This window comes from Periplaneta americana, chromosome 12 (assembly GCF_040183065.1).
Source record: "Periplaneta americana isolate PAMFEO1 chromosome 12, P.americana_PAMFEO1_priV1, whole genome shotgun sequence".
In the NCBI taxonomy this organism is placed as follows: Eukaryota; Metazoa; Arthropoda; class Insecta; order Blattodea; family Blattidae; genus Periplaneta; species Periplaneta americana.
Genome location: NC_091128.1, coordinates 8,601,392 through 8,617,371, shown reverse-complemented (window position 1 = coordinate 8,617,371; position 15,980 = coordinate 8,601,392). Strand labels below are relative to the sequence as shown.

General features: G+C 34.2%; 1 protein-coding gene across 1 annotated transcript in view; it reads right to left on the bottom strand.

The window, feature by feature from the left end:
- Positions 1-15,980, bottom strand: part of LOC138711287 (endothelin-converting enzyme 1-like) — a 39,528-nt gene that overhangs the window by 18,136 nt on the left and 5,412 nt on the right. The window contains exon 2 of the mRNA XM_069842716.1: positions 15,743-15,865. Coding sequence (XP_069698817.1) covers positions 15,743-15,865 — 123 coding nt within the window. The remainder of the gene's footprint in view (positions 1-15,742; positions 15,866-15,980) is intronic.

Below are 15,980 nucleotides of genomic sequence, written 5' to 3'. Positions count from 1 at the left end.
TCATGGTAAGGAATTTCTGTACAGTTCTCAAAACTAAATTTTCCATTTTTGTAACACATTAGATTTTGAAATCCAAGTTCTGTCTGCAGTCAGGAGGTAAAGCAAGCTTTAGGACTGTGAAACAGCTGTCCGTGTCCATGTCTGAGAGTGTCCGTAAGAGAGAGTTAAATTGATCATTATTTCTATATTATTTCAGTTGGGACATAAAAATCTGTCCGTATATGAGGAGTGTCCTAACTTGGAGGCGTCCGTAAGGAGAGGTTTCACTGTATAAGGAAATATAAAGGACATAAATGAAGAAGTTTTGATAATATTAAATGTTTATAATTGATTAAATGCCGATCTTACTCGTGTTAATTGTGTAAGCATGTGCGGCTTACAGCTGTTTCGGTGCTTCTTCACATCATCCTCAGAACCTACTAGATCTCAGCGTCATCTCAAACTTCACTGCCTGTTGTGTGGGTGCGTTTGATGATTTAATCAATTATTTATATTCAAGTGTTAAAAGTAGTGTACGAAAGATTCAACATGGATCAAATGTTTCTTTAATTTTTTTTCTCAATTACATTATTAAACAGTGCTTCATCTGTACATAATCGTGCTCCATTTTAAATACTTAACTAGTATCAACACGGCATTTTAGCTGTTACTATGAGAATTTTATTTTATTCTCATGAAATATTTCACATCAAGGAAATAATTCTTGTGACGTTTACTACATTAGTATTGAAACTACTCACTGTTAGGAATTTATAACTCTATTGTTACCAGTATAAATGCAATAATTGGAAGGGTGTGAATTTATGAACCTCATTTGTTATACAAATTCTGCAAATGACACTTCCACAACCTAAAGCAAGACAAAGAGCTAGTGGCATACTAGTTGGCATCAAAAGAGGAATAACTTTAGGCCTAACATTCAACATTATTAAAAAAATGACTGAGGAAGACAAATCTGAAGTAACGAATATATTATGCAAATCTGGCTTTCAGGTAGAAGCTCCCTGTGAAGCAGGCCTAATATATTCGTTACTGTAGGTACGTTAACAAAAAGCCACAATTTAAGTCACACAGAATTGTGTGCACTCAAAGTTGGGTTTCTGGCGTCTTGTCAGCCCATTTGAGTTGTGTGGATATAAAGGGAAGAATTGTGACGGTGTCTTGTATAGTTTCTGGAGTAGCTCAATCGGTAGAGCATTCATGTACTAAGCAAAGGGTCCCAGGATCGATACCCGGCCCAGGAACAATTTTTCCCTTGAAATTATTCACAAATCTGAAATTTGTAAAATAGAACTTTGGATAAATAACACTTCAAAATGTATAGCATATATAACCCCCTAATAACAAACCCAATTTGGACAATATAGTAGTTACACCAAAGACTCTCATAATTGGAGACTTCAGTGGTCATTCTAAAGAATGGGGATATTTAGGCATCAATTCTGTTGGTCATTCAATAGAAGATTTTCTTAACACCCAATCAATCCAATTATTATTCAACCCAGAAGATCCTCCAACATTTCTTCATTCCCATGAAACATCTAATCCAGATTTAACTCTAATATCTTCAGACATATATAACAAGGCAAGCAGGAAAGTTTTGGAAGACCCTGGACTTGGCTACAGAATCATTGTTACTTCTATTTTACTACCATCAGAAACCTACAAACAGATCTTATAACTGATGTTCTTGGAATTTTAAAAAATCCAATTGGACTAAATTCAGAGAAGACCTAGAAAATAACCTCTCCATTAATATGAACGAATCCCCAGAAAAATGTAACAATATAATTTGTGCAACTATAACACCGGTACTAAAAGGAGCAAAGAAATGGGTGCCCCGAGGAAAGATCCCAAGCTACAAACCTTTCTGGACAAAAGATTTAGAAACATTACAAAAAAAAGATTATTACAAAACAAAATTATTTCACACATAACAATAAATATTATACACGAACTGAAGGATTACCAATGAGTTCACATATATCAAGTATATTAGATGAAATCTTCATTCATAATATAAAACAAACACACATATTAAACACTGACAACAACAAACACGCAGAGAGAATAATGTACTGGCATCGATATGTAGATGACATACCGTAATAGTCCTATATAATGGAAACAAAAGACAAATAGAGAACCTACATCAATAACTCAACAAAATACATCCCAAATTAAAGTATGCGATAGAAACAAAACATAACCAAGCTATAAATTTCTTAGACATCACCATAACCAAAACAAATAACAGACACGAATTCAAAATATACAGGAAGCCCACCACAACTACAACACAAATACACAATTCATCAAACCATCCCGTACAACATAAACATGCAGCTTTCCGTACAATGACATACAGATTAATTAACATCCCAATGAACAAGATAACTATACTGAAGAACTAAACACAATAAAATATATAGCACAAGACAATGGATATAACCCTAACATGATAGATACACTAATAAGAAAGGCAAAACAAAAACAGAACAAACCAACACAAACACCACGCGAGAATAAATACATAACATTAACATATCACAATACCAATACTCACAAAATTGCAATTTCATTCAGAAAACTAAAATGCAAGATAGCTTACAAAACAAATAACACAACACAGAAATATCGAAATAATCACATTAAACATTCAAATAAATATAATTCATCTGGGGTTTACAAACTAAAATGCAATAGTTGCCCACATTTTTTCATAGGACAGACAGGAAGAAACATTCAAACAAGGTATAAAGAACACTTTAAAGCTATAACCAAACCATACATCACATCAAATTACGCAGAACATATTATCAACAATAATCATGACTACAATAATATAGAAACAGATATGGAAATTCTACACATCACACCAAAAAGTCCACAGTTAAACATCTTAGAACAATACGAAATATACAAACATACAATAACACACCCACAACATATACGGTACTTAATACACAATTACAGTTTAATACCCACACATTATTCGATATCATGATACACAGCACGCAAACAAACACCCCCCACCATAGGAGCAACACACCCCCACCCCTACAACTGACGAATGCAAATGGCAGTATGCAAGATCAACAGGAACATCAGTAGTTCATAGGACACTGAAGATGACACAGAACCGGCATCGAAACGGGCCATCTGTCTAAGGTACATAACTTTTTAAAAAAATTTTAACACTTTTAATGTGTCGTTAAACAATTTTAAGTTTTTTAAACAAAGTGTCAACGTGAACCAGAATCAATGACATTAAAATTAGCTCGTGATACAGCCAGAAAACAAGCAGAAGAGAACAGTAATAGAGACAATTTTATAGACTGGAAGCTTGTAAAGTGGCCAAATTTAAGAAAGAAGTACTCTCAGCCAAAAGGCAAAGTTTTAACAATTTCGTCTCTAAAATGGACTATAGAAAAGATGGTATAAAAGCTTACCCGAAATTATATCTAATATCACAAAGAGTAATCCACCAAGTAACTCACTTATAATTTACAAAAATACACAACTAACAGACCCCCAGGTTATTGCAAATGCCTTACATATACCTACAATAATACATAGAATCACAACAACTCACAAAAAGTTAGAAAAAAACATGAAAAAAATATGAAGGTGAACAAAAGAAGTGTTTTTACATGAAATACAAGAGAAGTGTTTGTTGATAGTTTCACAATCCATGAACTAGATGCAGCTATTGGGACTCTTTAAATCCAATGAAGTCCTTGGTCCAGATTTAATTCATTCAGAATTTATCAAGAACCTTGGAGACAAGTCTAAAAAACCATGCTGAACTTTTTACAGTACCTGCTAACTGGAAAAAAGCATTACCGGTATTATACCCATTTTGAAGAAAGGTAAAACTTCTTCTGCTGTATAAGAACTCTCTGTAAGTTATATATATGAAAATAAGTGAATACAGTCTACCGGTATAATACACGTTGGTTCAGTGAAAATGGAATATATTATGTTAATAGGGTAAATAATTGTAAAATTAGATGACAAGATTGAAAAATTCCCATAACAAGGACAAAAGACCACAGGTAATATGCTCTGTTAGTTACAAGACTTTATCATACAGCGATTCAGTATAGTTAAATATCAGTCAAATTTTTCAAAATACAAACAAACAGCTATGCGTGTACTTCAAGGAGCAGTGTTGAGTACAACATTATTTAATATATTTATCAATGATCTTCCCAAATTTTTGGCAAAGAAGTAAAGTTTGCATTATTTGCTGATGACCTCGTCATCTAGGTTTCAAAACCAAAGAATAAGCTCAAGTCATTGGAAACCCAAATTAACACAGCTATGACTAATTTGGAATATTGGTGCTCTACTAACCTAATGCAAGTAAATCCAGACAAAACTAAATATAAAATATTCACAAATGTCACTAAACCAGTTAACATAAACATCAAGCTTAATGGACTTCCCTTACAAAGAGCAATCAATTCACAATATCTAGGAGTCATATTTGATACTGTACCAGTAACAAATTATCTTGAAAAGATCATATTAATACCTGTACTGTAATAGAAAAAGCCCAAAAGAGATTAAATCTGTTAAAAAGATCAGCTGGCTGCAAATGGGGAAGCCAGAGACGTACACTAAATTCCACATATATGCAGGGCCGCCGAGAAGGGGGGCAAAGGGGGCAAGTGCATATGGGCCCGTGAGCAGTAAGGGCCCGTCAGATTAAGTGAGTCTGGTTACTTTTTATTATCACAAATAGTTATTCACAGATACATACCGGTACTAAAAATTTTGTAAGAACATTTGTTACATGAATGTGGCATATTAACCAACAATAGTAGAATTAATACAAATTACCACTTCATTATGTGAATGTTTAACTTTTATATAATAGAATATAGATTTCCCACGTTAGCAATCATCGACACGACACTTGACGGCTCCGGCATTTGCCTGAAATATGTTCCCGTCACTTGTACCGAAAACGTTCAATTAGCTTGTCCTCTTAGTGGACTCTCCCAAATCCAAGCCGGAGGATTACGTTTCCTTTTCAGTAGGGGCTACATAGTATGTTTCGTGACGAATCTTTCGTCTTTTCGTTGTCATTTGTCTAGTAAATTCTGTTCATTAGTGTTACGAGTGGACAATGGACAAGTAGAAGCATAAGTCGTGAGTTGAGAAGTGCAAGGAGAGACAGAAAAATTGGAACATATTAAGGAAGGGAGTAGAACTTTGTTTGAAGTTGGTGTGAAATTGACCTCCTTGTAAAACTAAAAAGTAGCAGACAAATTGCGTCATTGAATGTGTTGTTCGAAAACAAGAGCCTTTCCAAAAACAGTATTACAGTATTTCCAAAACTCAACAATGGAGAATGTGTTCCCAGAGATTGCCTAGTGTACAGTGAAACAAATCAGAGAAAACAGTACAGTGACTGATTTGTTTCACTCCACACTAGTCAGTCTCTGGCAACACATTCTTCATTCTTGGGTTTTGAAAATAATACTGGAAAGGCTCTTGTTCCGTCTCTTGGAAGGTTATTAGGCAGGTTGGGGATACTTTTTCGAACAACGCATTGAATGACACTTACAATTTGTCTGCCACTTTTTACTTTTCCAAGGTCGCATGTTACTTGCCATGACTCAGAGTTAGGAACTGGTGTGGGTAAATTTATTTCACTTGCACATATTAACACATCATTTTTACTATTGTTTGCTTGTTCTGATTCAATACTACTGTTATCAGAATTTTTTTCTAGACAGCCACAATCATCAGTATTCTCTTCTAAGTATCAACTATCTTCATTTTTGACAACCTGAACAGACGGGCTTGAGATTGGTTTATTTTCTGCACCTTCACTAACAACGCTCAATTTCACACCAACTTCAAATAAAATGAAGGAAATGAAAATGTATTCAGAGTAACAATGTGTCGGGAAAGACTGAGTAACCTTGGCTTTCTTAGTCTGAAGAGCGATCGTCTATGGTCTATGGGCAAGCAGATGGTGAGTTGCTGTTGTAGACAATTTTCAGCAGGACGCAAAAATATGCATGACGAGGAGCGCAGTAGGAGGCCAACCATCATCACAGACGACCTTGTGGAGCAACGCACCATCTGCTTGCTCATGACGTTAGGCCCATAGACCTGGCACAGCTGATGATCAATTTCAATTGGCGCTATGTCCTGTGCATTCAAAATCTTTATCACTGACCGCATTTCACACTCGGCGGGAGCTCGAATAGGAACATCTATCTTCAATCAATGCAACAAAGCTACTGAGAGCACTCGGGAAGTTCCGCTAGCACATGCGCCATGCCAGGACATTACTCTATCATGTACACGCAGTCGCTTCGCGCAACATATGGTTTGCTAGCTGTGGGACGAGTGGGAAAGTTACTTTATGGATGCGCCTCGTATGTAGGCCCTACTGAAGAAGAAGTGTGATGAATGTAATATATTGTGCTAATGTGAAGTTTCGCTAAAAGTTTTCAATGTAATAAAAGTGTAGGCTATATTTTTAGATTTGTATCTGTGTATGGGGTTATCTTTTATTTATTTTGCAAATAATTATTATGGTCAGAATAATTGGTAACTTGTAATTTTTAACTTATTTTTTCAATGGGGCCCGAGCACAATATTGCACAGGGGCCCATAAATCCTGTTGGCGGCCCTGCATATATGTACATGAAACCTATCCTCAAATATTGTAATGAAACACCCATCACATGCACCCCACAGCAATGAAATAAAATAGAACAATTTCAAAACCAAGCACTACGTTTAATTATAGGTGCAGTGAAATCCACACCAATAGATCCAATGAGACAACTTACTCAAAAAAAAAAAAAAAACACTGATACACGAGTTTCAAGAACAAGCAGAAATCCGGTATGAGAAATTAATCAGACTGTCTAATGCAGACTATTGGAGAAAATACAAAATCTTGCCTACTAAATTAAACACACAAGAAGGATTTATGCAGAAAGTTAAACGATTACAAACGCATCTCATTCCTCAAACTAACATTGAAATGTCACAAATCCGACAAAATCCTTTGTAATACATAAATATTCAAACTGGAAACAACTTATTGGAACCAAACCAAGACCAAAGGCTCTTTCCTTAAACACATTCAAAACAACTGTTGTTCCATTTTCACTAAGCTCTAGTTGTCTTAAATCTCCTCAATCTTCTTTTAGGCTCAAAATTCATCATTCTGATTGTTCTTCTCAAAATTGTGAATATCCCATATTAACCGAATCCTCAGAAGTTAAGTATTTAGGCATTACAATTGACCAACATTTACGATGGAATAAACATATTACATATTTTATGCAATAGATTACGTAAAACAATTTATATCTTTGTTATACTTCCGTCATATTTACCAGTTAATATTTTACGTCTCATTTATTTAGCTTTATTTCAATCCATTCTCCAATATGGAATTTTAGGATGGGGAAATGCTTGTAATTCTACTCTCTCTCCACTAATAATAATAATAATAATAATAATAATGGCTTTATTTAACCTGGCAGAATTAAGGCTGTAAGGCCTTCTCTTACACTCAACCAGGATTAAAACTTGCTTCCACAGTTGAACATAAAATTGGATCGGAATTAAGTAATTACATACTGATACAATTTAGGTACATAATGAGATCAAAAGAGGTCGTTACATAAAATTTACCTCATAAAATAAAAATAAACATAGTGGAATATATATTAATGTTGTTAGAATCAAATATGAATCACATAAACAAATAAGCCGATAATTCAATAAAAAAGTGTACACAGTAAAAATAAAAAATAAACACATTAGTATACCGGGGACAGAACATCTAGAGGCTTGGGTGACGTCACAGCGGAAGAGCTCGCACACAGCAGAATTGTTCGTTACACTACTAACTGAAAACGTTGCCGACTTACCTCGTGCTGCTCATCTGTGTTCTCCAACTGAACGTCCTCCATTTCATCGCTACTGCTGGAGTCTTCACTTCCGTCATCACTCACACCTCCTAAATTTATTATGATTGGGTCTACAATGTTGTCGAAATGCACCTCTCTTTCCATGTACTCGTCTTCAATTCGCTTTACTCGATTGCAAATTGGAACCCAGTCATTTGCAGTCATCGAACTGAACTTTTCTTCGCACAGCTGCTGCACACCAGAAAGAGTAAATGTCGTGTTTCTTGATGCAACCCACCCTTTCACAATGGACCAAATTGTTTCTATCGGATTTAATTCCGGCGAATATGGTGGAAGCCTGAGGGGAGTGTGTCCTGCATTAATAAAAATTTTGTCTACCGAATACGTAACTGTTCTAGGTTTGGCAATTTTAATTAGTTCGTACAGCGTAGGTTTTAACATTTTTGCATCGTATGGAATTCCTTCTTTGTCGAGCCAGTTTTTCATTTCTTCTTTCGGCGTGTTGGATGTTGGAGCTTTATTCATTATCACATTATGATAGGAAGCATTGTCGAAAATGACTACAGAATTTGGTGGTAAATTTGGAATTAATTTTTCTTGAACCCATTTCTCATAATTCTGTTGGTTCATTTGGTGGTGATAATCCCCCGATGCCTGATGAGATTTCCACATGAGTAGAGCATTAGGTACGAAACCAATTTCTCCACCAGCATGTATTATAATCAGTCTTTGTCCTTTTGACACAGGTGAAAGAAGACCATTGTTACTATCGTCACACCAGGATTTCTGATGCACGTGGGATGACAAGATATAAGACTCATCTAGATAAACTATATTGCGTCCTTCTGATCTGTATTTCTTTATAAGTCTTAAATAATTTATTCTCTTCGCCCTTATATCGGACTTTTCTATAAGCACACATCTGTTTGATTTAGTTTTCTTCCATTGAAACCCTAGGTTTCGCAATAGTTGTTTCAAACTTGAATTTCCACCCTTAAAGTCTATCGATTCTATCAATTTACTCCTCAGTAATTGAACTGTAGGGACCTGTTTCTCTGTAATATAAAACTCATATACAGTTCGTCGCACTACACTCTCGTCGAATTCGTCTAGGTCTAACACTCGCTTCTTCACGGTTCTCTTCTTATCTGGCGTTTCAAATCCAACAATTTGACCATTCGCAACTTTTTTTGCCTCCGCACTGATTCTTTGAACACTGCTGCGGGACACACCAGTAGCTTTCAGAACCCTCTCCTGAACTTTTTCTAATGGAATTGTAATTCCTTCAAGAGCTTCTTTCTTCATGAATTCCAATACATTGTTTATCACTTCTTTTGTTTGACTATGCAATTTTTTTCCTTTTAATGTCGATCTTATAGGAGGCATTTTATATTATAATTTCAATTGCTTTATGTACACTTAATTCTACTAATGAAATACTGTGTAATTATTAATTATATTTTTAAACTTAACTTAAATGTTACTCACACTGAATAAATGTCACCGCTATATACAGAGCGTTATACTTAAATTCACACGTATCTAAGAGTATTCTTATATTAAAAATCACAGTTTCACGTACAATTATACACAATAAGTAAATTTTTAATTTACGCTTATGCTTTACGCTGATCACACCTACTGTATATAACTACTGTATTCACAATATCGTAAAAGAACTTTTATTTTAGTGCTGTTACACACAGAAAAGGCTTTCACTGATCCAGCTGTTCTCTCACAATACAGTAACTTCCGTTCAGAAAATGTTTTGCAGCAGAATGGTACAGTACCTGCTAGTGCGGGAGGAGGGGGTGGTCGGACCGCTTAAAAGTAACGGCCTCCAAGCTTCTAGATGTTCTGTCCCGAGTATATACATATTAGTATTAGATTACAATTAAGTAGGATTTACATAATTAAACCAGAAACCGACAATTGAATAAAATGCACACAAAAAAAAGATTAATAATAAAAAAACAACACAGTGGGATACATATTGGCGTTAAGTGATAAATAAACACGATTTAGGTAATAAAAATAAGAAACAAAAAAATATATAAAAATAAATACAGTGGAACACATTCCATTAAATATTTGCAATGCGTTAGGTCTGGCAACTCATCATAAGATATTTTTCTAATCTACATTGTAGTAGCGGGCATTACAAATGAAACGAACACACGCATTATGAACACGTTGCAGTTTCTGGCATAAATCCACCCTGAGATCACTGAATAAAACATCACAATAATCGAAATGAGGCATAATAAGAGTCTGTACAAGCATCTGCTTTAATTTAGCTGGATAATGGTACAATCTTTTTAATGAGTGAAGAGTGGAAAATACTTTCTTGCATGTGTGTTTGATATGCGTGTCCCAGGTAAGATTAGATTCAAAATGAACTCCCAGGTTTTTTACAGTTGAACTGAATGGAATGATTGCTTTATTCAGAGTCACAGGAGGAAGGTTCAGCTTATTAATATCGGGGATTAATCTTTTATTCGAAAATAAGATAGCCTGTGATTTATCTGTATTTTATCTGTAATTAAGTCCGAATTGTTGAGACCAAGATGAAACGAATTCGAGATCTTTATTGAGTCTATTAATACAATCACAGTCTGTCAGGACTGGTGGAAATGTATAATTGAACGTCATCTGCATAAATATGATATCTGCAATATTTAAATGACTTGGTGATATCGTTAATATAGAGACAAAAAAGCAATGGACCCAATACCGAACCCTGGGAAAATCCTGACTCTACTGTCTGCCAGGAGGAGAACAGATTATTAAAGACAACACGCTGCTGGCGGCCAGTGAGGTAGGAGTGCATCCAGGTGATAACGGTGTCAAAAAAATTTAACACTCGAAGTTTAGTTAATAGTAGATCCATATCAACAGAGTCAAATGCTTTGCTATAATCCAATAAAATTAATATTGTTGCTGGTCGTTTATCCATAGCCTTTCGTATATCTTCAGTTAAATTCAATAAAGCAGTGGAAGTGCTATGCCCGCTTCTGAATCCAGATTGGAAGGGGTCGATAATATTAAATTCAATCAGATATTTGCTTAATTACTTATGGAGAATACGTACAAGAGTCTTTGATAGAACGGGAAGAATGCAGATTGGCCGATAGTCTTTAGGAGATGTAGGTGTGTTTACTTTAGGTATTGGATGCACTAAAACCGTTTTCCAAAGATTTTGGTAGGTAGAAGTAATGATGGAAGAATTAAAAATATGTGTTATCACAGGAAGCACGATATTGATTAATTTATTAATAAAAACAATGTTTATGTTGTCAGAGCCTTGCACTGTAGATCTAGTAGATCTAATACTTATTCAGAAAAGAATAATTAAAATATGCCTTAATAAACCAATTGGTTACTCATCCGAGCTTTTGTTCACTGATTTTAATGTTTTGAAAATTAAACAGATTTATTATATTGCCTTATTAAATTTCATACATAAAAATCGTAATAAATTCAAATTGTATCATCATAAATATGGAACTAAAAGATCCGATTTTATACGACCAAAGTGTTTCACAAGCACATCTCTTAGCCATGGTACCTACTTTAGTCCAAGGTTATATAATTAAATAATTGAAAAATACCCAAATATGGAAAATTTTAGTATCAGTAATATCAAAAGTAGCGTTAGGAATTTAATGTTTAAAGAATATAATATGTTGATTTAATATGTGTATGTATTTGTATGATTTAAATTGTTAAAATTGAAATTGTATTTTTAAAGTTAATTTATGCCTATAATTTTGTTTTCCTTGACCCACTTTGTGTCAAATAATTATCTTTGTTTGTGCTAAGTATGTGTGTAGATAACTCCCTGAGCACGAGTTTTCACTCCATCAGGGAAAAATTAAGACTGCATTTTTGTACATGTTATTTTACTAACAATAAACAACAATAAACAATTGTTAAAAACGATACAAATCCAAATGGAGCAAAACAATTAACATTAGAAACATTTAATAGCAAATATCGTTGTGAAACCTGGCTACACATTTACAGTGATGGAGCTTTACAAAACGATTTTGATGCCGCAGGAGCTGGAGGAACTTGTAAATTTTTCTCATTCTATAAAGAAGTCAGGAAGGACTCCACAAACTTTGATGGAGAAGTTGAAGCTGTATTCACTATTCTAACCAATCTACTACAAATAAAAAATAAATTTTCCAAAGCTGTAATCTTCATCGGCTCAAAAGCAGCTATACAAGCTATAGCTAATATTAGTTCATAGAAAATTGACACAACTTCTGAGTACTGCACCCTGATCAAGCAGCTCCAAAAACTGGCAAGAAAATAGTTCTGCAATAGGTTCCAGCGCACTGCGGCATTACAGATAATGAATTGGTGGGTCAACTGGCTGCGAAAGGCTGCACCCTAATACAAAAACATATTACTCAAATATCATTTATTTCTGTTACATTAAATAAAAAATTTCAATACAAACAACAATTTTTGAACAGAATAAAGGAATCAGCTAAAGATAAATCATGGGAACCCCTCCCCCAAAATTTAAACATCATCCATAAAGAACCAAGAAATTCAGCAGTGACAGCCTTCCGCCTTCTGGCCAGGCATGATTGTTTGACAGCTCATTTATATAGAATCGGCATCTCCCTCTCACCCAATTGTGTGTTATGTGGAAAGAACGTAATCCTGGATAAGTCATCATCATCATTGGCTCAACAACCCATTGAGAGTCCTAGCCTTCCTCAGTATTTTATTCCAGCCGTCTCTACTTTTGGCCTTGACTGTCCACATTCGTGCACCAATAAAGTTGGCATCTTCGTATACATTATCCTCCCATCAGCTCTTCGGTCTTCCTTTGGATCTGCTTCCTCCAGGATTGGCTGTAAAGGCTCTTTTAGCGGGTCTAGTATCGTCCATTCTTACCAGGTGTCCAGCCCACTGCAATCGACCAATTTTAATAACTGTTATAATATCTGGCTCCTTAAACAGATCCTATATTTCTTTATTATATCTAATTCTCCATTCATTATTTATTTTGACGGGTCCATAAATTGCTCTCAGAATTTTCCTCTCGAAGATACTAAGTCTTCTGATGTCCTGTTTGTTCATAGTCCAAGTTGCCGAGGCATACATCAGCACCGGCCTAATAAGCGTCTTATATATTCTTATTTTAGTTGAGATGGTTAAGAATTTCGATTTAATAGTATATTTCAGTAATCCAAAGTAATATTTATTTGTTATAGATATTCTTCTCTTATTTTAAAGACTGATGTCATTGTCATTATTGATCATGGAACCAAGATATATAACAATTTTTACATATTCAAATTTGTAATTTTCAATTGTAAGATAAGTTGGTGCTTTATTAATAATGTTTCCTTTGCGGCTGGAGATATCATGGATAAGCACCACCTGGAAGATTGAGAAGCCTTGCCTGTTCACCTCAACATTACGGAAAAATACTGCACTGCAAGATGGCTCATGGCTTCATTGCCATGATACCAGAACTTTGGCTACCAACCAACCAACCAACCAACCATATTGGTGTTCTCTGAATGAGCTGCGTTTTGAGTATTAGTTTAATCAAAAGTGAATATGTGTTGTTTATTGCATATTAATTTTGTGTAAAATGGCACACTGAAGTCATTATTTGTAGAATTAAAAGAGAAACTGTTTTCAAGTTGGATGTATGAAACAAAATGTGCTTACAAAGACAGAAGATCGACACCGAATTTACATATTAAAAAAACACATGGAGGAAAGCAAAATATAAATTTTCAATTTTCATGGTATAAGAAATATCCTTCGCTAACAGAGTGTTATGAGACATATCGTCGTTGTTCCTGCAATAACTCCTATGTGACATATTTATCTATTTTCAGGTTTTTGCTCTATTAAATAACTTAAATAGTGATATAGCAAATAATATAATCTCCTATATGCAATTATATTTCTTTGTTTCGAAAATGTAGGAATTCACAGTCTCCTATGTACGGCTGCCATAGGATGAATAAATGTGTTTTTTCTTCCTACTGAAAACTTTTATATTTTGCACATAGGAGTTATTGCAGGAACAACAAATATATATGTATTCTGTTTCAGGATGAAAATGAGTGGACTTCACCTTCTTGAGGGGTCTGTCACAAAAAAAAAGATAGAAAAGCCGAGAACCTTCTGCTTTATAAAAATATATAAAGGAAGCAAATTTTTTCAGCTTAGGCTACCCAATATTTATACCTTAGCTTCATCACTGATATGTAGAGCCCGAATTTTATGTAATTACATATTTTGTTCCTAAATATGTAGCTATAAGGAAAGCTAAAATGCCGGCGAATCATATCAAAGACATCATTATTCCGAAGTTTAAAGTTACATATTTTTACACATTTTGGTGCATAATAAATATTTTGGCATATTTTACACATTTTTACATATTTTGAAAGAATACACATTTTTTTCACCAATTTTCCCTCTACTTAATTCTTAAGTTATACGTTTCAAAATTGTTTATAAAGCTTATTTCTTCATCTGTAGTGGGTAAATATAATTTAATAATTAAAACAATAACGTATTCTGTGATAAAATGGACATTTGTTTGCAATGCTAATAGTGTGTATATCCCTTAAGAAGTAACGGTAAAGTAGGAACCACTGTGAAGGGGGGTCATTGTACTAACATGGTGAAGGAAAAAGTGAAAGTTACCCTGTGGGTATGACCATTTCGCACAAACATCTCTAATCAGTTACTCTAAAAGAAAACAACAATTTCTTCTGTTTTCTTAAGAAGCTTATTTTGACAGGTGATACAAATAGCTAGTCTACTGCTATTCACACCCAAGCTTAAAGATTGGATTTCAATTGACGATTCCCTTACTGCGATGGTAAAATCGTGCTGTGCAAAGTTTGTGACAAATGCAATGGGTGCTCCATGAAGTCACAATTAGAACAGAATTTAAAAATTGAACTTCATGTGAGAAATAAAAAATGTGCTCCGTCGAAAAGAAACAATTTCTTCTTACACAAGTGGTGCTGAAACATTCTTCGTCTTGTACCAGTGAATTTAATAAAAATTTGTGCATGGCAATGGTTGCTGCAAACATACCATGGTATAAATTTGGAGTTCCAAAGTTTCAAGCTTTCGTATGCAAATACTGCAACTTCAATATTTCGCATGAATCAATACTCCATAAAAATTATTTGAACTCCTGCTACACTGACACAATGGAAACGATTAGAGCTGAACTTGATGATTCCTTCTTATGGGTTGCCACTGATGAGACGATCAATGACAGCAAAAATATGGAAAAATATTTAATTATTAATTGCGTCACCAAACAATAATTAATTAGGGTCGAATCACATGTGCACCTGTAATTTTTCATTAGTGTGCAAAAATGCATCTAATAAAGTTTAATTTTTAAATTACATATTTTTTTTTTATTTATTACATATTTATCTACATATTTTGCCATTTTTAGCCACATATTTATGTACATATTTCTCATTTTCATATTACATAAAACCCATGCTCTACGGATATGTGTGTCAATTTATTATTATGTACTAAAAGGAAGGTGGGTATAAAGCAGATGATAATAACACATACTTATTTCCTTGTGGAAGTGGAATAAAATAAAGTTCTTAATGGAAAGCTTACAGTCCCAAAGCTGATATGAATATATCTTCTCTACAAATTAAAGAAGTATGTGTTTAAAAATTGATTTCAATAAATGTTTGTCATATGAAGATCCAGTGTTATAACAATTTATTATAAAAAGTCTGTCAACAACATACATTTTGATTTATGTAACTTATGTATACTAAAGTATTACTTACTTTCAATACCGGTACTTTTCTCAGTCTTAGAATCTCCTTGTTTTCCTTAGCAAGACTGTTGTGCAGAATATCTTGTAGGAGATCCTCCTTTGAATCAGATAACTGCAATGCACCACTCGGCAGCTATGAAGAAGAAAAGAAAATAGTAATAATTATGCTGGAAAGAGTATGAGGCATTGTGGATACGTTGTATTAGGAGCAAACTTGAAATCGTGATTCTTTGTTGAGTTCACCCCTA